The sequence below is a fragment of the Python bivittatus genome, unplaced genomic scaffold (genome assembly GCF_059951505.1).
Source record: "Python bivittatus isolate LINGU-HERP-01145 unplaced genomic scaffold, Pbiv_v1 ctg000050_np1212, whole genome shotgun sequence".
Lineage (NCBI taxonomy): Eukaryota > Metazoa > Chordata > Lepidosauria > Squamata > Pythonidae > Python > Python bivittatus.
In genome coordinates, this window is record NW_028277033.1 from 11,084,965 (window position 1) to 11,109,741 (window position 24,777).

Genomic DNA, 24,777 nt, shown 5'->3' on the forward strand with positions numbered 1-24,777 from the left:
ATTAACCTAGTTGCCATGCATAATTATTACTGTGCTATATACTTCAATTTAGTCAGTGCACTATGAGAATAAAGTTGATGTAAAAAATGGAAATAAATCTCAACAAGGACAGAAAAAGGTAATTCTTCTTTATCTATGACAGGACAGAAAACACAAACTATAGGTGGGGAAGGGGAGAGAATCTATATATAAATTCCCAGAACAGTGTAACTCTAGAGATGAGAGCACTGTGATGAGTGAGGAGACCTTGGTGATCTTGGAGACCGAGGTGATCTTGGTGATATGGGTACAATCAGAAACACTGATCAAATAAAGAAGAGAAAAGGAAAACCATGAACACAAAGGAGCCATTGCTCTCTAGAACAGGAATGGCCAAAGCGACACCTGTCAGACAGATTCTGACCATACCAAAACTTGGCTGGAACATTATTCTCTAAACGTTAGCATACTGCTAGCGTGTGAACATTCTGGAAAGGCCAGAGATGGTGGGGGTCACACATCCTTCTAAGGGGATCAGCGAATGACCTCCTCACGTTTACCACAAGACTGTGCATGTATTACAAAACCCGGCCATCTACTGTGCCACTGTCGGCTTGTCAGAAAACACTTCCCAGTGGACAATGGCCAGCGAATGGAATCATTCCAGGAGTCTGACAATTGACCATGCCTGTCCTAGCACTGAGTCTCAGCATAGAAATGAAACGGCAAGTGAATGGTATAGCATATTCCCACATGTAAATATTGGGCTAACCAATCTGAGAAAACGGGGAAAAGGCTTTCAGCGTTCAGATGTGCAAACTCTGGAAACTACGTGCATTAATGGTTGGTTGGTTTTCTGAATCCACTGAGAGAAAGTTAAGGTGTAGTCTGGTCTTGGTGAGGACAAGGAACTTGAGAGATGCTCGGAGAAGAGGAAGGACAGAATGCAAAACAAGAGAAGCACATTCTTTTTATAGGAAAGAGTAATTTCATGATTAAACAGCACAAGCCACATTTCAAGAAGAAATTTCTTAAAATGTCCACAGAACTTTATTTCTGCACTGCCGTGATTCAGTGGCCAACACTGCTGCTCAGAGATGGGTAATGTTTTATGCCTTGCACTGAGCCACAAAATGCTCCCAGGAGGCGGCAAAACAGAACATGTATTCTTGTACATATGCAAGTGTACACATGCATACACACTCATCTTGCATGTTCAGGTCAGCATAGTATTTCATAAGCAGCCTAGCAACATGTCAAAAGCCAGAAATAATTGCTATAACTTGTTCATGATTGCACCTCCACATTAGAAAGCAAAATATAGGTTAAAAATCTCAGGAAAACCTGGGCACTGATTGGAATGTTTGAGTTTCATTGCCCAATTAGGGGAATTTTAGAAAGCAACTGAAAAGTTTGCAATCATACCTCAGTGGCTAATTGAAGTAATCTGCAACTCTGTTAATGCAAAACAAGTTAACAGAGCCTATGCTCACTCAGTCATACGCTAAATTGTATCTTGGTAAATAAATACATATTTTGGGTGGACAAAAAGTCTCAAGTCCCATGTCATTAGATCAAAATATATTTTGGTTACTCACTTGGGAAAAAATACATAAAATGAAACAAACTCAGTTACCATCAACAGAATCGTGGAAAACATTATTTTCATCTGCAAAACTTCTGGTGCCTGATATGTTTCCATAATCAAATATTGGTCCTTCCAACAAAGTTACAATGTCAATCCGATTGATTTTTGTTAATACAGAAGTTAAGGCATCAGCTGTGGAAAAAAGAACAAAACACATTACAGTTCTTGCGTGTAACTTACAACTATTTGGGTACATGGCCTGTGGTTGCACCAATCACACAGGAAGCGTAGAGATCTATACACAGGAGGGGAGGTGCCAGCTGCAGACAAAGGACATGCCAGGAGACCAGCATTTCACATCAAGTCACTTTCTCTCAGCCCTAGGAGGGGGGCAATGGCCAACCCCTTCTGAAATCTTGCCAAGAAAACTGCAGGGACTCGTCCAGGCAGTTGCCAGGAGTCAACACTGGCTTGAAGATGCCAAAAACAAACCAACAAACAAACCCACAATACCACAACTTGCTGACAAGAACAACAGAGGAGAGAGATGGGATGGAAGAGGACAGACTTCTGTGTCAAAACAGGTACTGCGATTATTTCATGAATACTAAAAGAAAGAACTACAGATATACTATCATGGTTTCCTGTTTGTGATCTCCTTATGAGGTAAAATTAGCAAGAATAGTGGGGTTTTGTTGTTGTTTGGATTTGCTTTCTACTGCTGAAAATAATTCAATAGCCTGGTTTGATTATTCTGGACCTAACCGTCCACTGCTGAATGCACGCAGGGATTTAACTGAAGAGGGTATCGAGGTCACAGAATAACATAATGTAAACAATGTACCATCTGGGGTTTATGGAAGCCCACTGCATTGGCATAGAAAAGGAATGAGTAAATCGTGTTAGTGGAGATGCGGTGGGAATCATGCTTTGTTAAAACGTCTGTTTTTGCAATGCCCTAAAGTTACTACAGTGCAAAAGAAGTAATTACATACCTGTACCATAATAATTTGACTCTGAGGGTTTAATATTTCTGGTCATCCATATTCTTTTGAACTATATAGACTTATTATATGGAAATGTAACAGCTGGACAACAGGAAATATTCTCTGCACTCTTCTTATTTATTTATTATCCAATTTCTAGGGCAGCCAATAAATCAGTGAAGGCATTTAAAATAGTACTGATGAAATAAAAAGGTTGAAAGGAACTCTGGAGATCACGAAGTACAACCCCTACCCAGGGCAGACATCCACCACTGCCACAGAGCAATGGCAACTGGCATTCACTCTGTGCACGGGGTGTTTGATCTGTGATGGTTCGTTCACACATACCACTGACCCTGTCAGCTATCAAGTCACTGCATTGTTTCTTCAGGATGTATACGCTTCTACACAAACCTTAAACTTACTTGTAGCATTTTTTCCATCTCTGGTAACCCATTTCTTTAACAACATGAAGCTCTGGGCAATTAAAGAATTTGGGTTTTCCACTCGAATCTGATTGATTTCATCAACAGAAAAATTCAGCTCTCTTGCCAGTTCTACAGTGTGAGAAAGAGGGAAGAGAAATAATTACTCATGCTTGCTTTCAACTGTCCATTTCAAAATCAAATGCATTTCTGACATCAAACGATACAGCCTTTTTTTTTCCCAGAAAATTCAGCCTAAATTTCCCAAAGTTCCTCGAAGGATGTAGACAGACGATGAGAACTACTCTCGGGAACAGCCTTGAGTTGCTGTTGTTCACTCACTGCCTCCAAGAAGACAGGCTGAGAAAGTTATGGGTCTTCCCTCCATTCTAGGTTCTCTTTACTTTGTAAGGCTTAGTCTGGACTGAAACAATGTTCCAGGCAGGGAGGCAGGCCTTGACAACCTCAAAACATACAACATTGTGGCTTGGGTTCCAAGTCTCCAAATCCAATTCCAAGGCCAGAATGGCAGAGTTCACCAATCCTGCCCCTCTTCCACCAAGCGCTGCTCTGAAGCACCAGACTTGGAAGGGCATCTGTTGTGGCCAGAATGAGGGGGAAATGATTCGAGTCATGGGATAACAAGCACAATGCTCAACACTCCCCCTTCTGTATCTGAGATGCATACCCAACTGGTGGGTCCCCAACATCCAGTAGGAAGCAACAAAAAAGAATCCGGCTTTGTTGCTTGCTTGACTGTTGCGGTGACCTGCTGCACAGGCAGTTCTGAAGCAAGGGAGGAGTTACCAATGTCACACAGGAACACTTCAGGTAATGCGAACAGTGTCCCAGTCGTGGCTGCCCCTAGCTGGCCTAGGCTATTCTTAACCTGGATAGTATGTGAATGGGAGCCTCCCAGGGAATCCCAGGGCTGCAGACAGGACTGGGATGTCAAAAAATCACCTGGAAAAAGGTGAAGGCAACCTCTCTGAAACTGCTGCCCAGAAAATGACATGGATGCATCAATGGAAACATCAGCTCAACTGGACAGACTTTAAGACCCATAAAGTGTCTTAAAGTGTTGAAGGATGTTTTTCTTCATCTTTTCTTACCAACTCTATTATTTATTTTTGAAGGTACCATGAGCTCCAAGGACTTCACTCTTTCCCATTTTTTTAATCTCTCCACCTGAAGAGCAGAGCAGGATGGACCTGTGAGGAATAAGCTTGCCCTGTGCCCCCCATCAACACATGGACACACACATTCAGGGAGAGAGAACAAGGTGGGACTAATGGGGTTGCTAGTTTCTAGGGAGTCAGAATATTACAAACTCTTACCTGTCCAGCTAAGTCCCAGGTGATCAGCCACAATTGCCATCCTTATATCTGTCCGTTCGCATGGACTCTGTGGACCTGTGATTTATAATTCTTCTATTAAAAGGGTAACATGAAAGGGTGCTTAGCACTGACTAACTCTAATGCACTGTGTTATTTTAACAGGTGCTTGTAGCCCAATTATTAAAAGGATGGAATGCCCTGTTTTGTTTTTTTTAATATGCAGATTCATGGATCTGAACCTTTCCCCTTTCAAAAGCTAGTGTTCATCTACATGATGTAAATTGCGTAAATGGAACCAAACATGCCAACAATCTATCTACTGAGCTGTCCAAAATGATTTAATTACTGGTGGAGGGGAGAAAAAATGGCCCACCAGGAGCTAAAGAACCAAAAAGTTCTTTCTTTCGACAAAAGGCGAGTTTTACTGCCACAGAGCAAAACCTCCTAGAGCCCGAGTGTTTACATGAAGGTCTTCAGCATGCGTCCCTCACTATCTACCACACGGGCTTCACATAAAGGAAGAAAGAAGAGCATAAAAGACAAAACACAGAGATGACAATGACAGAATGAGAACTAGAGGAAGTCACTTCACAGGCAACCACAACAGTTCATGCACTAGGATCAACAAGTTGAAAGTTTTACAAACTAGGCTTGGTCTCCACAAGGTGAGCCCCGAGAGCTCCAGAAACCTGACTCCCTCCATTCTCACCAGTCCTCCTCTTACTCCTCCTCCTCTCACTGTCGGACTTTTCAATCTTTGATTTTAAAGATGCTGCCTCTGTTCTCATATCTCTAGCGGGCTTCGTTGTAATGGAAGGCTGGAAAACTTGAGTGGCTTCAGACAGGGATGTGTTTCTTGATGTACTATCTTCTTCCTCCTCCTCCTCCTCCTCCTCCTCCTCCTCAGACACTTCTGGTGGTCTTTTTTTCTGTTCGTCAGATAGTCGGTCAACAAGCTTTAAAGCCTCGCCGCTAATTCCCTTAAAATATTCAATAGAATGTTTACATACCTCCCTAAGCTGACTTTGCTTTGCTTTAACAGTTGTGGATGTTGCTGCTGCTGCTGCTGCTGCTGCTGCGATGGTGGTAGATCTTACCTTTAATGGTAATTTAGAAGGAAGAGATTTGGCTTTGCTTCTCTCTATCTGACCTTGGCTTTGAGCTGCTGGCATTTTTCTAGCTAAGGCTACATTATGCCTCTGCGTGCTTTTTATGGGAATCTTAGACCTCCCTTCTATGGGTGGAGAAGAGGTGCACGGCTTTCTTGGGTCAACTCTACTCGCCTGCCTGCCTTGACTCCCCCTGCCGGTCTGGCCAGTGCTCTGCAGCACAGCTTCTTTGGCCTTTACGGGAAGCCGAGAGCGACCTCTATTCCCTACTGGTTCGGAGGATGCCTGCTGCTCTCTGGGTCTTTTCTGCTTACAGTGTCCTTGAGTTGCACCGGGACCATTTCCTGAAGGGTCTTTCATTGGATTAGCTTTCTGTGTGGGACACTTGGACTCAAAATGTTCATTTAGCACTACTGTACAAGTAACGTGATTGGTAGGTATGGTACATGGGTCCAAATTGTTGTTGTTATTAAAATTATCTTTTTGAAAATCATGCTTTTCTGCTTCCCTACTGCTTGACTGATTAAGCACAGCTGTGTTTGTAACCTCCTCTACAGTTTCGCAGTCTAACCCCTGAATCCCTGATGTCACAGACTCTAGCTTATCTGCCATTTCCCCTGAGACGTCTTTCTTCAGCGTCATGGTGGAAGCCGAAATTCCCATTTTAATTGGCGTACGCAATTTGGGATCGACTTTAGAAGCGTGAACCACAACGGATGATTTCTCCAGTGAGTTACAACCAGGTGTTGCTTCCATACCATCTCCACTGGCCTGGAGGATGAGCTTAGGTTCAACTGTTGGTGTTTCTACTTCTCTCTCTATGGTTTTCTCTACTGTTTTGTCCCCTGACTGTGGCTGTGTGATGGCAGTGACTTTATTTTTATCCCCTTCCCCCTTGTCCCCTGACTTCCCTTCAGAAGTATGCTCACCAATCTGAAAAAATTGGAGTCTTTCTTCAACAAAATCCCTCTTGCTCATGTCAATTGCACCACTGCGAGTCATCTCAAACATCTTCCCTTCATGAAACGGGAAGGGATTTGGCTCACTAGTTGGGGTACTTTCATCCGTCGGCGTCCTAGCAGGCGTCGTGTCTGGGGTCGTCGCTGGAGATCTGTCTTCCACTGCAAGGCCAAAAGGCTTGGTGTCATCATCCCGGGTCTTGGATTCAAAGACTTCATCATCTCCACGATTACTGGACCAAGGGTCAAAATCGAGGCTCTTGGTTGCTATGGTTTTAAAAGGGGTGGCAAACTCTTCATCTACTTTGTAGCTAAAATATGTATCAGGAAACACGGTCCTGTCAGGATGTCGGCCTTCCAAAGTGAAAAACTGTGCCCCCGACTTTTGTTCAATCTTATCAGCACTTTTTTCAGCTGCTGGACATTTTGATAAGGGCTTCTTTTCTTCAGTGCCAACTTTTTCCTCCTCCTCAATAATTTCCAGCTTACTTTGGCTAAAACTTCGATCAGTCTGTTTCAAGATGCCTTCAGTAACCCACAGATCTTTTTTAGTTTCTACTGCTGGACATGCATGTTTAGAATCACTCTCTGTCAACCCATCATCCTCATCTTGCAGATCATACCCATCAAGAGAGTCAATTTCAGTGGCATCTGTATCGTGGGAGAATTCTGCCGTGGTTGCTATCGAGCATTCGGTGACTGACTGGTCATTGTTCCCATTTGGTGCAACATCATTCTGCGGTGAGTCAAGGCCCAAATCAAATTCATTAGGCTTTCCAGTCTCCTTCATTTCAGATGACTTATGTGTGGAGGTATCCTTCTGGTCATCTTCAATATCGTTCAGTTTAAACATGTATCTTTTAATTGGAACAGGTTGATACAAGGACTCATCATCACTAGAGTCACTTAGATCTTCTCCTGGTGGCACAGGAGAAGGGGGCTGAACTCGGATGACCGGTTCAGCCAGCTGACATTTTTCAAGTTCATCCTGCAGATTGACTTCAGTCATCTCCATGTCACTCTCGGAGGAGGGACGTTGCTTTTCTGGTTCTGACTGATCAGCATCTAACGGAGGAGGTGGTGGGAATTCAATGTAGGCCACCCTGTTTCCCTTTGGCCTTTTGTTAGATTCTCTGTCCAGGTTATGGGGCAGCTCTTGTTCAGTCAGGGGTGAGTCAGCAGAGGCCTGTTTTACAGAGGTGGATTTGGCTTCCGCCTCCTCCTCCGACTCCTCAGACACCTCGGGGATTGGGCTTGGCTTGCCAGGTATATAAGTGATGAGCGAATCAGGCGTCTTGGACGTAAACTCGTAACTCACTTCCTCTGAGCTTGGTGTCTCTGGGGTTAGGGGGCTTTTCCCAGAACTGTCCATGAAGGACACCTGTTCTAAGGTGTCATCCTCTGGACTACCTTGTGGGGAAGGAATCTGCTTCTGCTGCCTAGTGGTATAAAATCCCCCCCTTGTCTCTTGCACCGTCTTGCTTTCCTGACTGACAATTTTTTTTATTGTTCCTTGCTGCACCTCTCTTTCATACTGCCTCCCTACTTGAACAAAACTGACATAAACAGGTAATGTTTTTATCTCCTTTGCTCCTTCCTCTGTTGCTAAAGGGGATGGTTTCCCCAGGTCAAAATTCTTTGAGGGGGACTGTTTTCCTGGGCTAACTTCTAAGGAATCGGGTGATTTACGGGGGGATGACTCCGCCTCCTCCTTAGGAGGACTTAATTTGAAGCAACTGAGTTGCCCAATGCTATATTCTACACATTTGCTTTTCTCACGTTCTGCAGCAACCAACTGTCCCTCTACTTCTTCCTTATCCATTCTGATGTGGGGCACGTTAGCTGACAGTTCATGGCCTGCGGTTTGGGACTGTTCTTCAAGAATGCCACCTGTCAACATTCTTTTCTCTTCTGAAACTCTCTCTGGAATATGAGATACAGCCAGTGGTTCTTTTTTCTTTGAAATCCTGTCTCTCGCTTCGCTGGGGTATTCCCCTTCTCTGACAAGATATTCTCTATAAAGCACCTTTTTTGATGGAGACTTTACAGTCACTTCCTTCACCTCCTTAGAACCTGATCCGTTTGTGGATACTCTCTGCTCATATTCTGTCACGGTGATCAGTTCACCAGACTTGGCCATATCTTTAGTCTCAAGAGGGTCAATCTGATTTTCTTGGACTACATCCTGAACAAGCACATGGGAAAGTTTTTCTTTCTGTGCTTTATGGGAGGATGTCCCAGGGCTTTCCCACGTCCTATAAATCTTTTTATCCCAGTGTCCCTTGGCCGGGGCAGGCACTGCACTGGCACTGTAGGCCAGGCACTTCACCTTTTGCTCTGCAAAAGCAGGAATGTTCTTGCTTGGTATTTCATCCTTGGCTTTGGGTACCTTTGGAGGAGATGCATTTTCAGTAACTTTGCCTTTGCCCTTGGGGCCATCTTGTAAACAGCCAGCAGGAGATTCCTTCTGTAATGCTAAATTTCCATCCATGAGGTCTATGTCTTTGGCCTGTTTTTCTCGGGAATAAAACTGATAGACCGGGAGTTTGCTGTCCTGCAACCTTTTCACTGGGATTTTGGATGGCACGTCCAGCCTTTTCTCCTCTTGAAGCATCTCCTTATTTTTGGAGCCCAGGCTCTGTTCAAATTTCAGCCTAATGGAGCTGAGCTTGGATTGCTTCAGCTGGAACCCAGTTGGCAAAGCCTCTGGGATTTTGCTCTTTGGAGCCACTCCCTTGTGTTCCTTCAAGTCCTCGCTTGGCTGAGAGAGAATCTGCCTCTCTGGGCTACTGGGCAAACTGGCTGCCTTCCTCTCCTCAGTTTTTGGCCAGCATTTCCCATCCTGGGCATAGACTCCTCCTCCTCCTCCTCCTCCTCCTCCTGCTGTCCAGTCACTTTGTGACTCAGAAGCAGTCGCCTTCTCTGGACTGCTGCTTGCTGAACTAAAGCCAACCCCGGCCTCTCTCCCGATTCCTTTCTGCTGCTTTTTCTCTGGAGATTGCAGTTCATCGTTCAGTTTCTCTGTTTTGTCCCGGAAGAACTGCGATACTTCGGTCAGCTTTTCTTCGGCCTCCTTAACCGTCCTGTCCACCCTGTCTTCATACATCAACTTTTCTCTACCTCTGTCTAATCTGTTCTCTGCAAAGCGCATCCACATGGCATGCTTTGGGCTACTAACATCTCCGGAATAATGCAACACTGTCACTTTATCATAAGGATCATTTTTTGATATTTTACCCACACCATTTTCTGATATCTCTTTAGAGAGTTTGGTGAGGATGTCCTGGGGGGGTGCTGTGGCTACTTTTTCTCTGCATCGTTTATCAGGCCCTTGCAAGTCTGAGCTAAGGGGGGGGATATGATCAGTAAGTGACTCCTCGGTATCCGAGTAAGACACATCTAACTTTTCTGAGAGAAGCATTTTCTCCGCAAACCTGTAAGATTCCCCTCTTAGTTCTGACAACTCATCATCATGGTACTCTACTGAATGTTGACTCAAAAGCTTCAGGGTTTTGTACGAGTCATCAGACATAAGTTGGGCAGAACTAGGGCGACTATCTTCTTCTTGGGAGACAGGCGTATTTACTCTGGAAGATTCCAAGTAAGAAGGAAGTGACTCTTCAGCTGTAAGTTCTTCTTCTTCTTGCTGGCCTTGTTCATCTGAACAAGGAAGAGCCTCCTGCACTTCCAAATCACCTTGAGGTAAGTCTTTCTGATATACATACATTTCTTTCTCGGGGTGCTTTTTTGTTTCTCTAATAATGACTTCGGTAGGTTCAGCCTGATTACCTTTTTCAATATGGACCTCTATTATACGCTCCAGTTTGGGTTTCATTTTGTTGTCCTTCTCTGTAGGCTGGGGTGAAATTTCAGTAGGTTTGCTAGCATCTGGTGTAACTGAAGACTTATGTTCAAACAGACCTGCCAACTCCTTGGAAGGATCTCGTCCCGACTGAAAAGCTTTCATGATATCATGAACAGACATTGTTTCCTCAATTCTTTCTGAAGAACTCTCAGTGCATGGAGGTTTGTGGTAAACCATTCTGGTGGTAGTAGTTATGTGGGTTTCTTCTTTCACACGGACACCTTTACCAAGGGTGCACTTGTGGTCCTCATCTTCACTACTGGCCTTCACTTGAAATGCATTCACCTTTTCTTTGATGGATCCCCCATTAGGCCGGGGCTCCAGCTCCATAAAAGTGCTCACCACTTTGGGGGACGGTGGCTCTTCTGCGTGGGGTTCAGAACCCTCTCCTGATGTAGGTTCATAGCTACGGATAACGTGAACCACTTCAGTTCTAGTCTCTGTGATTACAGGAGGGATGGGTACATCATGGAAAAGGGGCTTTGGCCCTGTGCTTTCTGCACTCTGTGGGGCTGAGGGGGTTTTCTCACTCCTTGTCTCAAAGCCACTATCCGATAAAGGACTTTTGTCTTGATCGTGCTGGGAAAAGTCATCTGGAGACTCCAAAACAGTGTCAGTTCCAAAAAAGGAATCCGCAATTTTACACAATTCTTTTTCAGAAGTAGAAGGCCTCACGGAGGCTGGAGGCATTTTAAGTTTATGTTCTTGCAGGGCAATGGCTGGTTTTAAAACCCTTTTTTGTCTCTCTTCACCTTCCCTCCTCCCATCTTCAAACTTGTACTTCAAACTTGCCAGTGAACTGCTGCCAATGTCATTTGTTAGGTAATCGATTACTTTGGTCAGGTTGTAATCCTTTTCTGATACAGCCTTTGCTTTGATCTGCATCTTTTCTGGAATAGATATGGGAGGGATGACAACGCCTTGCCGTCTTGCTTCATCAATCTCACCTGCACTGAACTCTACCCATTCTTCCTCAGAGGAGTGTCCTTTATCGTTCTGTGACAGTTTAACTGATGCTTTATTTTCTACACAGACATCCTTTTTCAGTATCTCGCTAACTTTTACTAAGTCCTCTTTGACTTTCTCAACAATCTTAAAAGGTTCTTCATCATCTATTCTACCCTCTTTGGTTAGTTCTGGCTGGAACGCCTTCTCCTCCATTACATCTGTCTGCAATATTGCTGTCATTCTCATTAGGTCCTCTTTCATCTCGGCCACATCTTTTAGTATCTCCTGACTAGAAGACAAAGATGATGGTGTGGACAACTTAAGAGCAGAGGGTGCTAAAAACAAAGATGATTTGACAGGAGATGAGGTTCGGTTAAAGGGAGGCTGTGTGCATGTCTCTGTAGTCAATGTTTTAAGAGGTGAGAGCAAGGCAGCTGCTGATTTGGCTAGGGAAGGTGTCTCAGGGAGCTTCTTCAGTGCTGGTTCAGACAAAACATTGACTACAGAATATACTGGCACCGTGATTGTTGATGAGGTGACTGACGAGGTAGTTGCTGAGATTGACCCCAGAGACGTATATAGTACCCCTGCGGAAGGAGTTCTGATTGACTGAAAGGCTGGCGGAGATGAAGTCGCGTGCGACCTGAGTGGAGAAAATGGCTTTGCAGGAGTCGCTGGCAACATTTTCTCAACTGTGTCAGTGGCTGCTTTAATAGCACAGCTTGCAGAACCGGCTGCTGCCACCATCTTGTCTTGAAATGCAGCCGTAGCCTTGGACCCATTGATTAAACTGGCGGGGGATGGATATTTCAAAGGGGATATGGATCCATTCACCAGGGCTACCTCTGGGTGTCCAACTGTGTGTTTCACAGGGGATGGGAGGGATGAAGCCACCATGACTTTAGAAGGTGAAACAGCATCAACTGCTGATTTAGCAGGAGACACCACTGATTTTAAAGGTGAAGATAAAAGAGGAGATGCTGATGTGATGATGGACTTAAATGGCAGGCTTGAAGAATACATGTTAAGGTTAGATTTGGGAGAGGCTGGAGGCGTCATGGTAATGGATGACCTCTCTAAAAGAGACCCAGCTGTAGTCACAGGAGATGTCCGAGTAGGGAACACAGAAGCCGACACCAGCCCTTTCAAACTAGCAGCTTCCGTTATGGCAGGAGCTCTGACAAACGAACCAGGAGAGACTTGGATATTATAGGGAGGCTGTGAGGCCATGGTTTTCAGTGGCGAGGAGATTGTCCGAAATGATCTAATTGGAGAAGCTACATCACTAACAGATTTAACTGAAGATGTAGTGGAGGCTCCTAATGTGGATTTGATTGGTGAAGCAGAGGAAACAGACCAGATTGATTTTAATGGGGAAGCTGTTGGAGTGTTAGAAGAAGAACTTGACAAGGAAGTGAAGCCAGATTTGCTTTGTCCAGGCACAGTAATGGGTGCTGTTGTCCATGACTGATACGGTCTTGCGGACAAGAATGGCTTGTAGGAATAGGTAGTAGGTATGGATCTTGTAGCTCCAGCACTCCGTTCAACTGTTTCTTAAATTGTTAAACCAAAATAATATATAGATAGATATAAAACATAAAAATCAACAAAAATGATTGAAAAACAGAGAGACCAGAGAAGAAAATTGGTCAGTAAACGTTGTAATATTACAAAAAAAGCAAATACAGTTGTTCGTATGAATTAGAATGAAATAGGTAACAATTAATGGCTAAACAGGAGGGGGAACATAGGAATGAGCCACATAATTATGGATAATCAAAAATTTTTATAAAGAGGGAAGTGGAAAAGACAACAGGAAATGGAGAACAGAAGAGCACAAGGCAACCGAGTCTGCAGACAATGAAGAAAACAGAAAATGCTAAAAAAGAAGTCCACTGTGGTCTAGAGTAACAGCCACAACCAAAAATTCTTCTCTTACTTCCTATTGACTTTCTGATGTGCTGAATTTGAAGTTTTAAATCTTTCAGTTCCATTTGCCTGTTAATTTATATGTCTTTGCTACGAGCAAGTGTCATAATTTCCTCAGGATTGTCTATTTTTATAGACTTTAACCGTTTTGTTAAGACACGGAGTTCTTGTATGGACTTGTGCATGTGACTCTGCGTAACTAAAGTCTGCTTGAGAAACACCCCAAACTCTTTCATGCAGAACCCCCAATACCCATAAGAGTGACGGGCAACTGATGCGCAAATTGTGAAGCCAGGGGAATAAAGTCAAATAAATGCTTCAGGCTCACAAAGCCAATAAGAGCAAGAGCTTTTCTGACTCTGAGATTAAAACAACAACGGAAAAAAAATCATCTGAATGTCGACTTATTCATGCTTTAACTTGGTAAAACTTAAATAGAAAGCTTCACGTGAAATGACTTTAACAAGCATTTGTCATACAGAAAAAAAGAGAAATACAATTAATGAAAAAACATGAGCAAGCAAAGCAACCAAAACGTTTACTCTTATTCATGCATGATTTATCGTGTCAAAACAAGCATGAGGAAATGACATGTGCGGTGTGCAATGCAGAATACATCAATATTCAGAATTATTTCCACAGAAGGCATTTTAAAAGAAGAGTCCACTTTTTCTACAAGGCTGGATGTCTTGGTACCTTTTGAGGACAGTTTTCAAAGCAATGAATACAAAATTTACATTCCAGTTTTAATAGCAAATGGTGTTATTTCTGAAAATGGTCTTTCTGTATCGCTGTTGCTGATTTGAGCATGCTAATTTAATCTGTTCCTGAGGACTGCTGGAATTATTGAAGTCTATGACATATGAACTTTTAAAAAACTTCCAAAGACAACTAAATTTATGCTGTCAACCCTAAGAATAGCAACTCTTAGGAATCACTTCACTCGTATCATTGGCCTTTGAAGTTTCTGTTCATAAGATACAAGTGACAAGCTTCCCACATTTATTTATTCACTCAATTCAATGTTGGCACTGCCCTGCTCCAGAGTGACTCTGGGAGGCATTGACATTGGGGCGTCAGATGGTGCCACATCTGTAAAAAGAGGGTCAGCTTCAAATTAGGAGATTCTTAGTACGTTGATGGAGTTCCACCACCAGCTTCTTCCTTTCCTTCTAGGAGAGAAACTGCCTGGCTGCACTAGGCACATCTGAAACAACACTCATCTTTTAACTTCTGAGTGTTGCTACGTTAAGGGCTCCAGGGAACTGGAAGAAATGCAGTGTGGTTGGTGACTTTCCAGTGCCAGCAGCCGGTGCTCTGTGCCTGCGACGGTGACGTTTTCTTAGGACAGTAGCTAGAATTTCCCAATGCAGAAGCGCAGTAAATGCAAACAGGCAACTGCTACTCATAGGTGAGTATAGAAACAAGCAAATAAACAAAAGAAAAAACCTTACTGTTATACAGAGGAAAGTGTAAGAAGAGAGGGCACCAGATTTTAATCCAGGAGATATAACTTTGGGAATCAGCTGTAGCAGTCAGAGACCACCAACAGTTGGCAATGTCTAAGGTGACCATGTTATGCTGAGACTCTGGAAAGCTTCGGAGAGTTGAGCCTGACATGGGGAACTCTGATATGTGAGATAATAAAAAAAATACAACAGACCTGAAAGTTGCAGGTCGCTGCTAACTTTGCTCTTGTCTGTGAGTGCCGAAACCTTTAAGCCAACGCTCCACTCACAGCAGTAATTCTGTTTTTCCCCCCCACATGGAGCAACTATCTTGAATAAAGTCACCAAGGAATGTCTAGTTCACATGTGCTTTGATGAAAGGGGAGGACCATCCCCTTGAGCTGATACCTGAAAGTGCTAATCAATTTATGATAGGCTGGATACTAAAATAATAAATATGGCAAGGCATAATCTCCATGGAAATGGAATGACTTTCTCATATGCTTTTGCTAAAGTTGCTTTCATAATATTTCAAATAAACCTGGCCATTTTCTTAAAGCAAGGAATTATTTTTAGGCAAACAGGAAGCTGGTTTTATCCTAGTAGGCTTGCACCACCAACATATACATATACAACGAAGAATTGTTCATTGTATAATGAAATTTTAATTTTAAATTATACATATCTATTCACTGTACAATTAATCTTACAGAAGTCCATAGGTTAGAATTCTTTGAATAAGTCTGAAGATACTTTGGCCCGACATATTAATGTAAAATATGATTCCTATGTGAATGTTTGTAGTAAAAACAGCCACAAGGAGGCTTGATTTTGTGCCTGTAAAGTGCCATTAATTATAAGCAATATACCCGTACCAAGAGGGAGATTCTTATTAGGAAATTCATGCCATTCCAGAGCAGAAGTGTTCTAGACAGTTGCTTTTTCTAAAATAAGCTTAATTTGAGAGCAGCTCAGTTTGACATGTAGCTTGGTCCCCAGCTGTAACCTCACAGGGTGCATCTTTGGATCTGACCCATTTTGTTTAGCTGTCGGTGAGATATGACCACCTTGTCTCTGGAAAAGGAGATGGAACAACTTAGCTTCTTTTGCTACGCAAGCACAGAAAACCAATCTTCTACAAATGATTCATGTGGCCCATGGATATTTTAAAAGAAGGAGGATGGTGTCCTTGTTTGAGTTTCTCAAGTTGTTTGTGCTCAAAGGAGCTCCTGAATAATCAGAGGGCTTTGCCTACTAAGTCATGCCTCTTCAAATGACACCAAATGCAACATTTATAGAAAAAATGTCTCTTTTAATGAAAGATTAGATTACAGTATTAGTACATTAGGAAACTCACTCATGCCAGGCTCAGTCAGATAGCTGTAGCGCTTACGTAGAGCCAGGGACACGAAGTTCTGTCTCCGGTCTGTCTTCTCCGTCTGTAAGAAAACATATTTCTTCTTGGTACGTCGAAGAGACATCGCCGTTGACAGCAGATGCCCTTCTGTATTTTAACCTCTGCCTCGTTATCCAAGTCTTGTTCTAAGCAGCAGGCAGGGCAGGCAAAGGCCTGCTTTAAAAAAACAGGGAGTATTCTCATCATCCCACTTGCATGGCTAAAAAAGGCTTAGGGAGGAAACGGTGCCTAAGGAAAGAATTCTTGCATTTAAGAACTGTAAGGGCTTTCCACCTACACTGTCTACCCATAGGCTACACAGTCTGGGTTTGTCTTTTTCTGGCCCTGCATTTTAGAACAACCAACATCCCGTAAGGCATATTGGTCTGGAACCAGCGAAAGGAACCCACTTCCCTCTGCCCTCCCCAAGCTGATCTCCACATAGGTTTGTTTTGATTCAGTTTCGAAGTTTGAGTTTTTCCCTAACAAACAGAGTTTGCCATCTGCAATCTGTTTTTAAAGTTGTAACTTTGCCTCACTGACTCAAATCTAAGGATGAATGAATGACTCGTGTCTTGTTTGAGTCTTAAAAACAATTTAATTTCTTCAAGCACAAGACCTTTCTTTTTCTTTCTTTCTTTCTTTCTTTCTTTCTTTCTTTCTTTCTTTCTTTCTTTCTTTCTTTCTTTCTCTTTCTTTCTTTTCTTTTCTCTCTCTCTCTCTCTCTCTCTTTCTTTCTGCGCATTTGTGAACATTTTAAAGCCCCTCCCACCCAAATTGTACACATATGTGTATGTATGCTGGGGTTTTTTAGCATGCACATTTTTGCAAGTATTTAAGCACTTGCTTAAAGCACCCTGCAAGAAGTAGGAAAATGGAAGGATAACTGCATTTCACTTGACACAGAAGTTCAGTTTATGCAAATTCTATTGGCTTATCTTAAAGATCAGTTTAACATGAAATAAATTTCACCCTGCTCTTAATCAATTTAATCATTGACATAACTGGGCACAAATGGCCCCTTTCTGTTGCTACTGGAGGGTGGATGGCCCCAGCTCCATTCTCCATGTCAGCGGGCAAAATGAGAGGAAGGACAGGTACCCTCAGGCCTAAGACTGGACCTAGTATGAGCGGATTTGGGGCATATCCCCTGCCTCCTTCAGTCCCTCATCACAGAGAGCAGAATGAACCGAGGCCCCATTGGGCTGGCCCTGCTGCCTCAATGTCCTGAGTTCATGAGGTGTTTGATCCATGATGAAAACAGCAAGGAAGAAAAACGTGGGAAGAAGTATGACCCCAAAGCCTACCGTCCATAAATCCATTCCCAACCACACAGACACAACTCCTGAAGACACATTTATTTAGCAGAACCATATGAGCAGGTATTTGCAAGACCGCTTTGCCAAATGCCTTGATGGGAGTCAAACATCCTTCCTCCAAGGCAGTCGCACCTTGCAAAAGGTTTACTACAGTGCTGTGGAAGGCTTTCCCATCCGTGTGGGTCCATGTGCAGCTACAGTTTTGTCTACGTAAGGACGTGGCCATGGAGGCAACCCAAGAAAGCCTCCGAAGCATCTGTGCTGAGTCTTCTAATGGATGTGGCCGCCTTTGAAGAGGGACACTTGGAAAAACATCCTTTCCTACGCTTTGCCTTGAAGAGTGCCATACATTCACTTAGCAGGGCTAAGCCTTAATGACCATGTTACAACGTTCCATTATTACAAGGTCCCCCATCTCTACCATACTGCACGGTGACATCACAGTCATAACTTCTGGCTACAGATGAGAGCACCCACAAACAAGGCTACAGTTATACACGGAACATCAGGGCAGCTTTAACTTAGGCCAGTCAAATACTTCTGCCAAAATTAATTTGTCATGAAAGCACATAAATGACAAGGTACACCTACTTTAAAGTGAGTACAGAAAGGACAAATAAAAGGCATGGAAGGGTTTTGATTTTGTTTTAATATGCACAAAGGCAAGAATGAGGATTAGAAAGCAAGATGCCTTTGCTAGCTGATAACAGTTTGTATCGTACTTCCCTATATATGTTTCATAATTTTATTTAGCAATAGTTATACAAATAGCTCATTAGTTCAAAAAGAAAAAAAGAGGCAAACTAATTGGGGGAAATCTTAAAGAATGCTTGCTTGAAACTGACAGAAACTAGTTATCAGATAGCTGGAAACTACGGGAATGGTTGAACGTCCCAAGGTGTGAACCTTAAGATGCTGAAATTGGTGATTTAAGCCCTACTGACTGTAATGGGAGCATAAGGTCCTTATTTACTCAAATTATTGGGATTTTTAACACACTTGACTCTGGTTGACTCATGCTTTATTTTTTTTCCACAGTATGTCCCCTACTAGGCAAATACCAAACAGTTGGCACAATCATAAATCTCACTGAGATGGCCCTTCTCCTCCTCTGGGCAATTTGCCAATAGCTGGCAGCTTGGCACCAGGAACCAGGGTCCTCACCAAATATCTTCAGTGTGGTCCCTTCTAGATGGGTTGTGACTGAAATGTTGGGACAGCTGATAATTCAGGTAACTGTAATCCCAATTTAAGTGTAAGGCATCAGGTTTAGATATTTACAGCAGCATTGAGTGTTAACTCCTTGTGGTTCAAACACTGTAGGAGATTTGAGAGAGAGGTGTGTGTGTGTGTACCTGTGCACATGTGTAAAATATTTATAATATCCATTGTATAATAGAGAAAGGTCACATAAGTTGTATATGGAAAGTCTAAAGAGGAAGCCAGCTATCTGCAGGGCATTTTAAATGAATAAAATGGTTTTCTGTTTATCTGAAAGAAAATGCAGTATTTTCCTGGGGGTGTCAGATATTTAATGTGACACAGATTTAGCAAATCTGATTGTAGCTTCGTATGAGTTGCATTTATTTATACGCAAAGGTGGATTATTTGGGATTCACGCATATCCTTCTGACTTCCAATTTGATTTAATGTTCTCTGCTCAAGTCCACGTGAGCACTTGCAAAGAAAATCAGTCCTGCACTATATGAGTCTGAAAGAAGAGAATTCGGTAGGTTGCAGCTACCACATGGACCTTTTAGCCAAGGGCAGAGAGTGAGGACAGGAGAGCCCACTGACTGCACCCTACTGAATGATTTCCCCTCTGCAAACACTTGTGTAAAATGTGGCACAATTTTCTGCCTTGAAATGCTGCAAGGGGTAGTTTCGCTTTTCTTGGGCAAAGTTGTACTGTTTTATTGTGAAACAGCCCATCGAGGAGGAGGAGGAGGAGGAGGGAAGCTAAATGTGAAAATTGAGAAGAAGAGTGCCCTTGTTGCTCTAAGCAAAGGGTGGTATTTCATTTGATGTTTGCAATTTTTCTATTTCACAGCACAGCATAAACATGCATATAGTTTTAGAATTTGGGGTAAAGAAACCTTACTGCAAGGTGACAGAAAACTGAATATAAACTCTGATTACAATAAAAGTAAAAATTTTTAAAAAAACATGTTTGTATTACCTCATCATCTTGATCTGATTCTGTTTCCTTTGGGTCCCAAGATGAATTGCAGAGACAAGGAATATTATAATGGACAGCAGGGAAAAGAATATCAGGATATGAAAAAGGCCAAGTAAGGGAGCACAAAAATGCAAGCTAATTCATAATAGACAAAGCAAACCCAAATGTCAAAAAAAAAAAAAGATTAACAAACAAAACTCTACATCGAATGCAAATCAACACGTGACATTACTAAAAGCAGAAAGTCTATGAACTGGAAGCAGAAGCATGATCTGTAAAGAAAGTTTCCCAGCCTTAAAAACCACAGACCTTTTAAAACGCTTCCTGCTCAAAGGGTGCAAAACACTCCGGGTCCAAAACTTTTGAGCTCAGAATATCCCCATCCCGCTTGGAGCAGAACATTTTGAGCCTGAGATGTTTTCCACCCCTCTACTTTCTGCACACATGAAAACAGTTAAGACATAAAACAGGCTTAATCCAAAAGCAAGACGTTCATTCCTATTTGCAGCACGTACTAACTATTGCTTTACTACTCGTACTACTACGCCGTCACACGAGTCTCCAGGCTATACCTTTTTGTGTGCTGGCAGAGTGATATTCAAGTTGCAGACCGCTGTCTGGGGCAGACCCTTGGTCGTCTTTGGCTCTTTCAGAAAGGATAAGCGACCGCAAGGCTCTTGGCTGGTGTCTCTAATCTACAAATCAATAAGACGCCACAGGCCGGTTTGAAACGGTGAAACGGTTTTGCATCTCCACAACATTTACTTTGCCAGTTTAGTGGTTTAAACAAAAGAAGGAGAACCCCCAAAGAATGTTGCTTGGAATAGGACAGGAAGGTTTCTGGAATTCACCTGAACCCATTCCCTTGCTGAGATGGCGTCCCCATTTATGCACCTCCGTATTCACCTTCCAGAGGGCTATGCTCTTTTGTTTCCATTCATGGTTGCCACAAGTACAGGGCTGGCAAGAGCAGCCATGAGGTGCCTCTGTGGCCCAAGGAGCGGCTTCATAAAGCTGCAGGAGTTGGTCAAAGTTTGGAAGCGTTTTTATTTATGCCTCGCTTTTCTTTGTAACAGGCTTACATGACTGCTGCCCTTTAAGAAATAGACACCCATCATCCACAGAATCGCAAACAGTGATCATTTTACCCGGTCATTAATGGGCCAGGAGTGCAACGTAAATACTCATTGATCTGGGTGTACCAGAAGGAGAGCAAGATCTTAGTCCTCTCCAGACTCAGTTTCCAGAGGTGACAATGGCCATTCGGAAAGGATCTTAATGAAGGGCAAGTCCTTCCGAACTCCAAACCGATAAACCAGACTGTGTCTTGGTGCAGAGGTGCCCTCAAAGAGCAGCAGGGGGTCTTCTCCTGGCGGCTGAGAGGAACTGCCAGAAAGCCCTTCAACCATCAGCAGGACCCTCATTCCGTGTCTTCGCGGATTTATTGTCCCTGTCTCCAACCCACCTTCCCCGAGAGGTTCACGTCAAGCGCGTGATGGCACATTCACAGGGAGAGTGTACTTTCTTTGAAATAGCATGGCCTTTTAAAAGAACAACGCCACCAGATCACAAGAGTTTTGCCCCCGATCTTGCGGCCGCAGTGGCTTTTACCTTGATAGAAAATGGCAGTCTGTTTTCTTTGAAAGCATAAAAATTAAATACAAGCTGCTGTCCTCCTTTGGTTAAAGGGGCCAGATTCCCATAACAATCCACATAAATGGGTTTTCCTTCCAAAACCTGTTGGATCAAAAAAAAGCTTTGTTAGTACCCCAAGCAATTAAAGTAAATAGGAAGCATCTCAGCCTGAAAGCTGTTCAAGAGGTGTACTTAAAGATGCTTCCCCACATGAGATCAAGATCTGTAGAGATGTATTTGTTTTTTCCACCGGGCAGAAGGGGGCAAAAAGACATCAAAACTGCAGTTGTTTCTGAAATGACACCGGACCCTTCAGTGGCATTAATTACCTGCCTTTCTTCTTCTCACATCTAATTATTAAAACGACCCGTGGGCAATGTTGAGCTTTCACACATCTTTACATTCATCCACCTTTTCTGCTCCGAGAAGGGGGAAAATGTGTGCATTGTTTTCAATATTTATTTATTTATTTATTTATTTTTCAAATTTGTATGCCGCCCATCTCCCCCAATGGGTGACTCTGGGCAGCTCACAATAATAATAAAAAAACACAGGACTCTCCAGACATGGACATCATCTATAAATAGTTAAAAACATATATTAAAATGGCTTAAAAATCTCCTATAATTTGGCCCTAAAAAACCTGTAAGATGCTGGGGGGGGGGGACAAACCCCTCACCCCACCAGCCATCTCCACAGGTGCGGGCCCCCCTCTGGCCCCCAAGCCTTCTGGCAGAGCCAGGATTTGATCTCTTTCCTGAAGGCCGTGAGGGAGGGGGCACACCGCACCTCAGGCGGCAAGATGTTCCATAGGGCGGGCGCTGCAGCAGAAAAGGCCCTCTGCCTAGACCCCACCAATCGAAATTCCTTGACGGGTGGGGTCTGCAACCTGTCCCTTCTGCTGGACCGAGTGGGGCGGGCTGAGATGATCGGGGCGAGGCGGTTCCTCAGATAACCTGGTCCCGTGCCGTGAAGGGCTTTAAAGGTGATGACCAACACCTTGAATTGGACCCGGAAACAAACTGGCAACCAATGCAGCTCGCGCAACAGCGGTGTTATATGTGCCCTCCTTGGGGCATTAAGAACTGTCCACGCCGCTGCATTCTGTACCAGCTGTAGCCTCCGGATACTCTTCAAGGGTAGCCCCATGTAGAGCGCATTACAGTCGTCCAACCCAGAGGTGACCAGGGCATGAGTGACCGTGCGGAAGCCCTCCTGATCCAGGAAGGGGCATAACTGCCGCACAACACAAAGTCGTGCAAAGGCCCTCCTAGCCACGACTGCCACCTGCTCTTCGAGCAGGAGTCGTGAGTCCAGGAGAACCCCCAGAATACGCACCGGGTCTGTCTGGGGCAGTGCAACCCCGTCAAGAACCAAAGATGACAAACTCCTAGATCCTGAGGCTCCCCGTATCCACAGCCACTCCATCTTACCAGGGTTCAGCTGAAGCCTGTTGTCCCCCATCCAGGCCCCCACAGCCTCCAGGCACCGCGAGAGGGCAGTCACAGCATCACTTAAGGCACCTGGGATGGAGATGTATAGTTGGGTATCATCCGCATACTGATGATACCTCACCCCATGGTGCCGGATGATCTCACCCAGCGGTTTCATGTAGATGTTAAATAGGAGTGGTGAAAGCACTGACCCCTGTGGCACCCCACAAAGTAGGGGCCGGGGGCCGGACCTCTCGCTCCCTATCAACACCGATTGGGTTCGGCCTTGGAGAAAGGAGCTGAACCAGCACAGCATTGTGCCACCCAACCCCAACTCCTGCAGCCGACCCAAAAGGATACCATGGTCGATGGTATCGAAAGCTGCCGAGAGGTCAAGAAGAGCAAGGATGGATGCACTACCCCCATCCCGCTCTCGCCAGAGATCATCTAAAAGTGCGACCAATGCTGTTTCTGTCCCATAACTGGGCCTGAATCCTGACTGATAGGGGTCCAGATAATCCGTTTCCTCCAGTATCCTCAGAAGCTGCCGCGAGACCACCTTTTCTACCACCTTTCCTAAAAAGGGAAGGTGGGAGACTGGACGAAAATTGTCCAGGAGGGTGGGGTCTAGCAATGGTTTCTTGAGGAGTGGGCGGACCAAAGCCTCTTTAAAAGGCTTCAGAAACACCCCCTCCTGCAAGGATGAATTAACCACCGCCAGAACCCATCCTAAAGTCACCTCCTTGGTAGCTTTAACCAGGAGGGACAAGGATCTAAACCACAGGTGGTCGCACTGACAGCCCCGAGGACGCTGTCCACTTCCTCAGGGGCAACAGGATCAAACCGTTCCCAGATAACTAGGCAAGAACGCTCCCCGGGCAACTCCACTTGACCTACTCCACGCTTGGCTTCCAACTGAGAACGGATCTGAGCGATTTTATCCATCAGGTGTTCAGCTCTGCACGACCCTGCAAGTGGTCCTCCGCCCCCCCTTTTCCCAGGAGGGCCCGGGTGACCCTAAACAGGGCTGCAGGGCGACACTCTGAGGATGCAATAAGCGTGGAGAAATGCTGATGTTTCGCCACCCTTATCGCCACTAGGTAGGCCTTAACAGCAGCTCTAACCGGTGTTCGGTCTGATTCGTCCCGGGTTTTCCGCCAGCGGCGCTCTAGACGTCTCTTAGCCCTTTTCAACTCCCTCAGCTCCTCCGTGAACCACGGGGAGCGCCAGGGGTGATGGGCCAAGAGAGGACGCACAGGCGCAATCCTGTCCAAGGCCCCAGCCGCCTCCTTATAACGTTCAATAACACTTATTGGACTCGTAAAATTACAAATTTGGAAGTGTCAGGAGCATTGGATGGGTTGAATTCATCCTAGGCAGGACAAATGCACGGGTTTCTCACACCCCAGTATTGAGGATACCATGTTGAAATGGACAATTTAACACGACCATATTGTTTATTAGAATGTAAATGTAATGTTATTAATGTACAGCGACATATATTTTTGTACTAGGGTTGAGCAACATTAGAAGAAGTGCTTCAGTTTGACTGAACTGTTGTCAGAATACTCCGGCAAAGGAAATCTGTAAGTGGATGTGGAGATCTTCCTTGGTGGGATGCCCTGAATCCTCTGGATTCAGAGATTCAGTGGCTGTCCTGTTTCTTCTGGGTGTGTGGCAGACAGTAGACAATGTTGCCACCTCACATCCATATACAGAGAAGGATGAAAGTCCTTTCCAGGAGGTCCCAATAGCCAATCATCTATGCTAACCCCCCTGGCACCTCACGAAGCCTCGTGATCCAAGGCAGGCATTGCCCAGTGAGGGCAAGTCAGCGGTTGCTCTGCAGCCCAATGCCAAGTCCAGCACACCAGAAAAGCAGGTGGAAAAGAACTCTCTGCCTCCTTATGTTTAAGCTGGGGTTGGGCCCTTTTCTGCACAGATTAAGCCCAGCTGGTCAAGAGGCTTTTTGAAGGCAGCCACCTTGAAGGCCGACGGGCTCTCCTTTCGTATTTCTGTCTTAAAAGAGGTGCAGTGGAAGATTTCAAAGACAGATTGCAGTGAAATCCTTGAGGCTACTTGGCTCAAATGTGGCAGGATCTATCACCTCTGATATTTTCATCTAATTCTACCAAGAATAAAGCAGCCAGATGCATTTTGACGCTTTGCCCACGATAGACTTTATAATCTTAATTTAGCTTGAATCACATGAATTTGCCCTCAAATCTTAAACTGCACTCCT

General features: G+C 44.2%; 1 protein-coding gene across 26 annotated transcripts in view; it reads right to left on the reverse strand.

Annotated features, from left to right (window-relative positions):
- The window catches only part of ANK3 (ankyrin 3), a 266,225-nt gene that overhangs the window by 13,780 nt on the left and 227,668 nt on the right, over window positions 1-24,777 (reverse strand). For 24 of the 26 annotated variants that reach the window (XM_088129865.1, XM_088129917.1, XM_088129926.1 and 21 more), the window contains 7 exons: window positions 21,079-21,204; window positions 20,040-20,162; window positions 19,468-19,494; window positions 15,931-16,012; window positions 4,316-4,390; window positions 2,979-3,110; window positions 1,616-1,759 (listed from right to left, as the gene is read on the reverse strand). In XM_088129865.1, coding sequence (XP_087985991.1) covers window positions 1,616-1,759; window positions 2,979-3,110; window positions 4,316-4,390; window positions 15,931-16,012; window positions 19,468-19,494; window positions 20,040-20,162; window positions 21,079-21,204 — 709 coding nt within the window. Of the gene's footprint in view, window positions 1-1,615; window positions 1,760-2,978; window positions 3,111-4,315; window positions 4,391-5,024; window positions 12,744-15,930; window positions 16,013-19,467; window positions 19,495-20,039; window positions 20,163-21,078; window positions 21,205-24,777 lie in introns of all 26 variants that reach the window. The other 2 variants (XM_088129929.1, XM_088129843.1) reach the window with 2 other exon arrangements.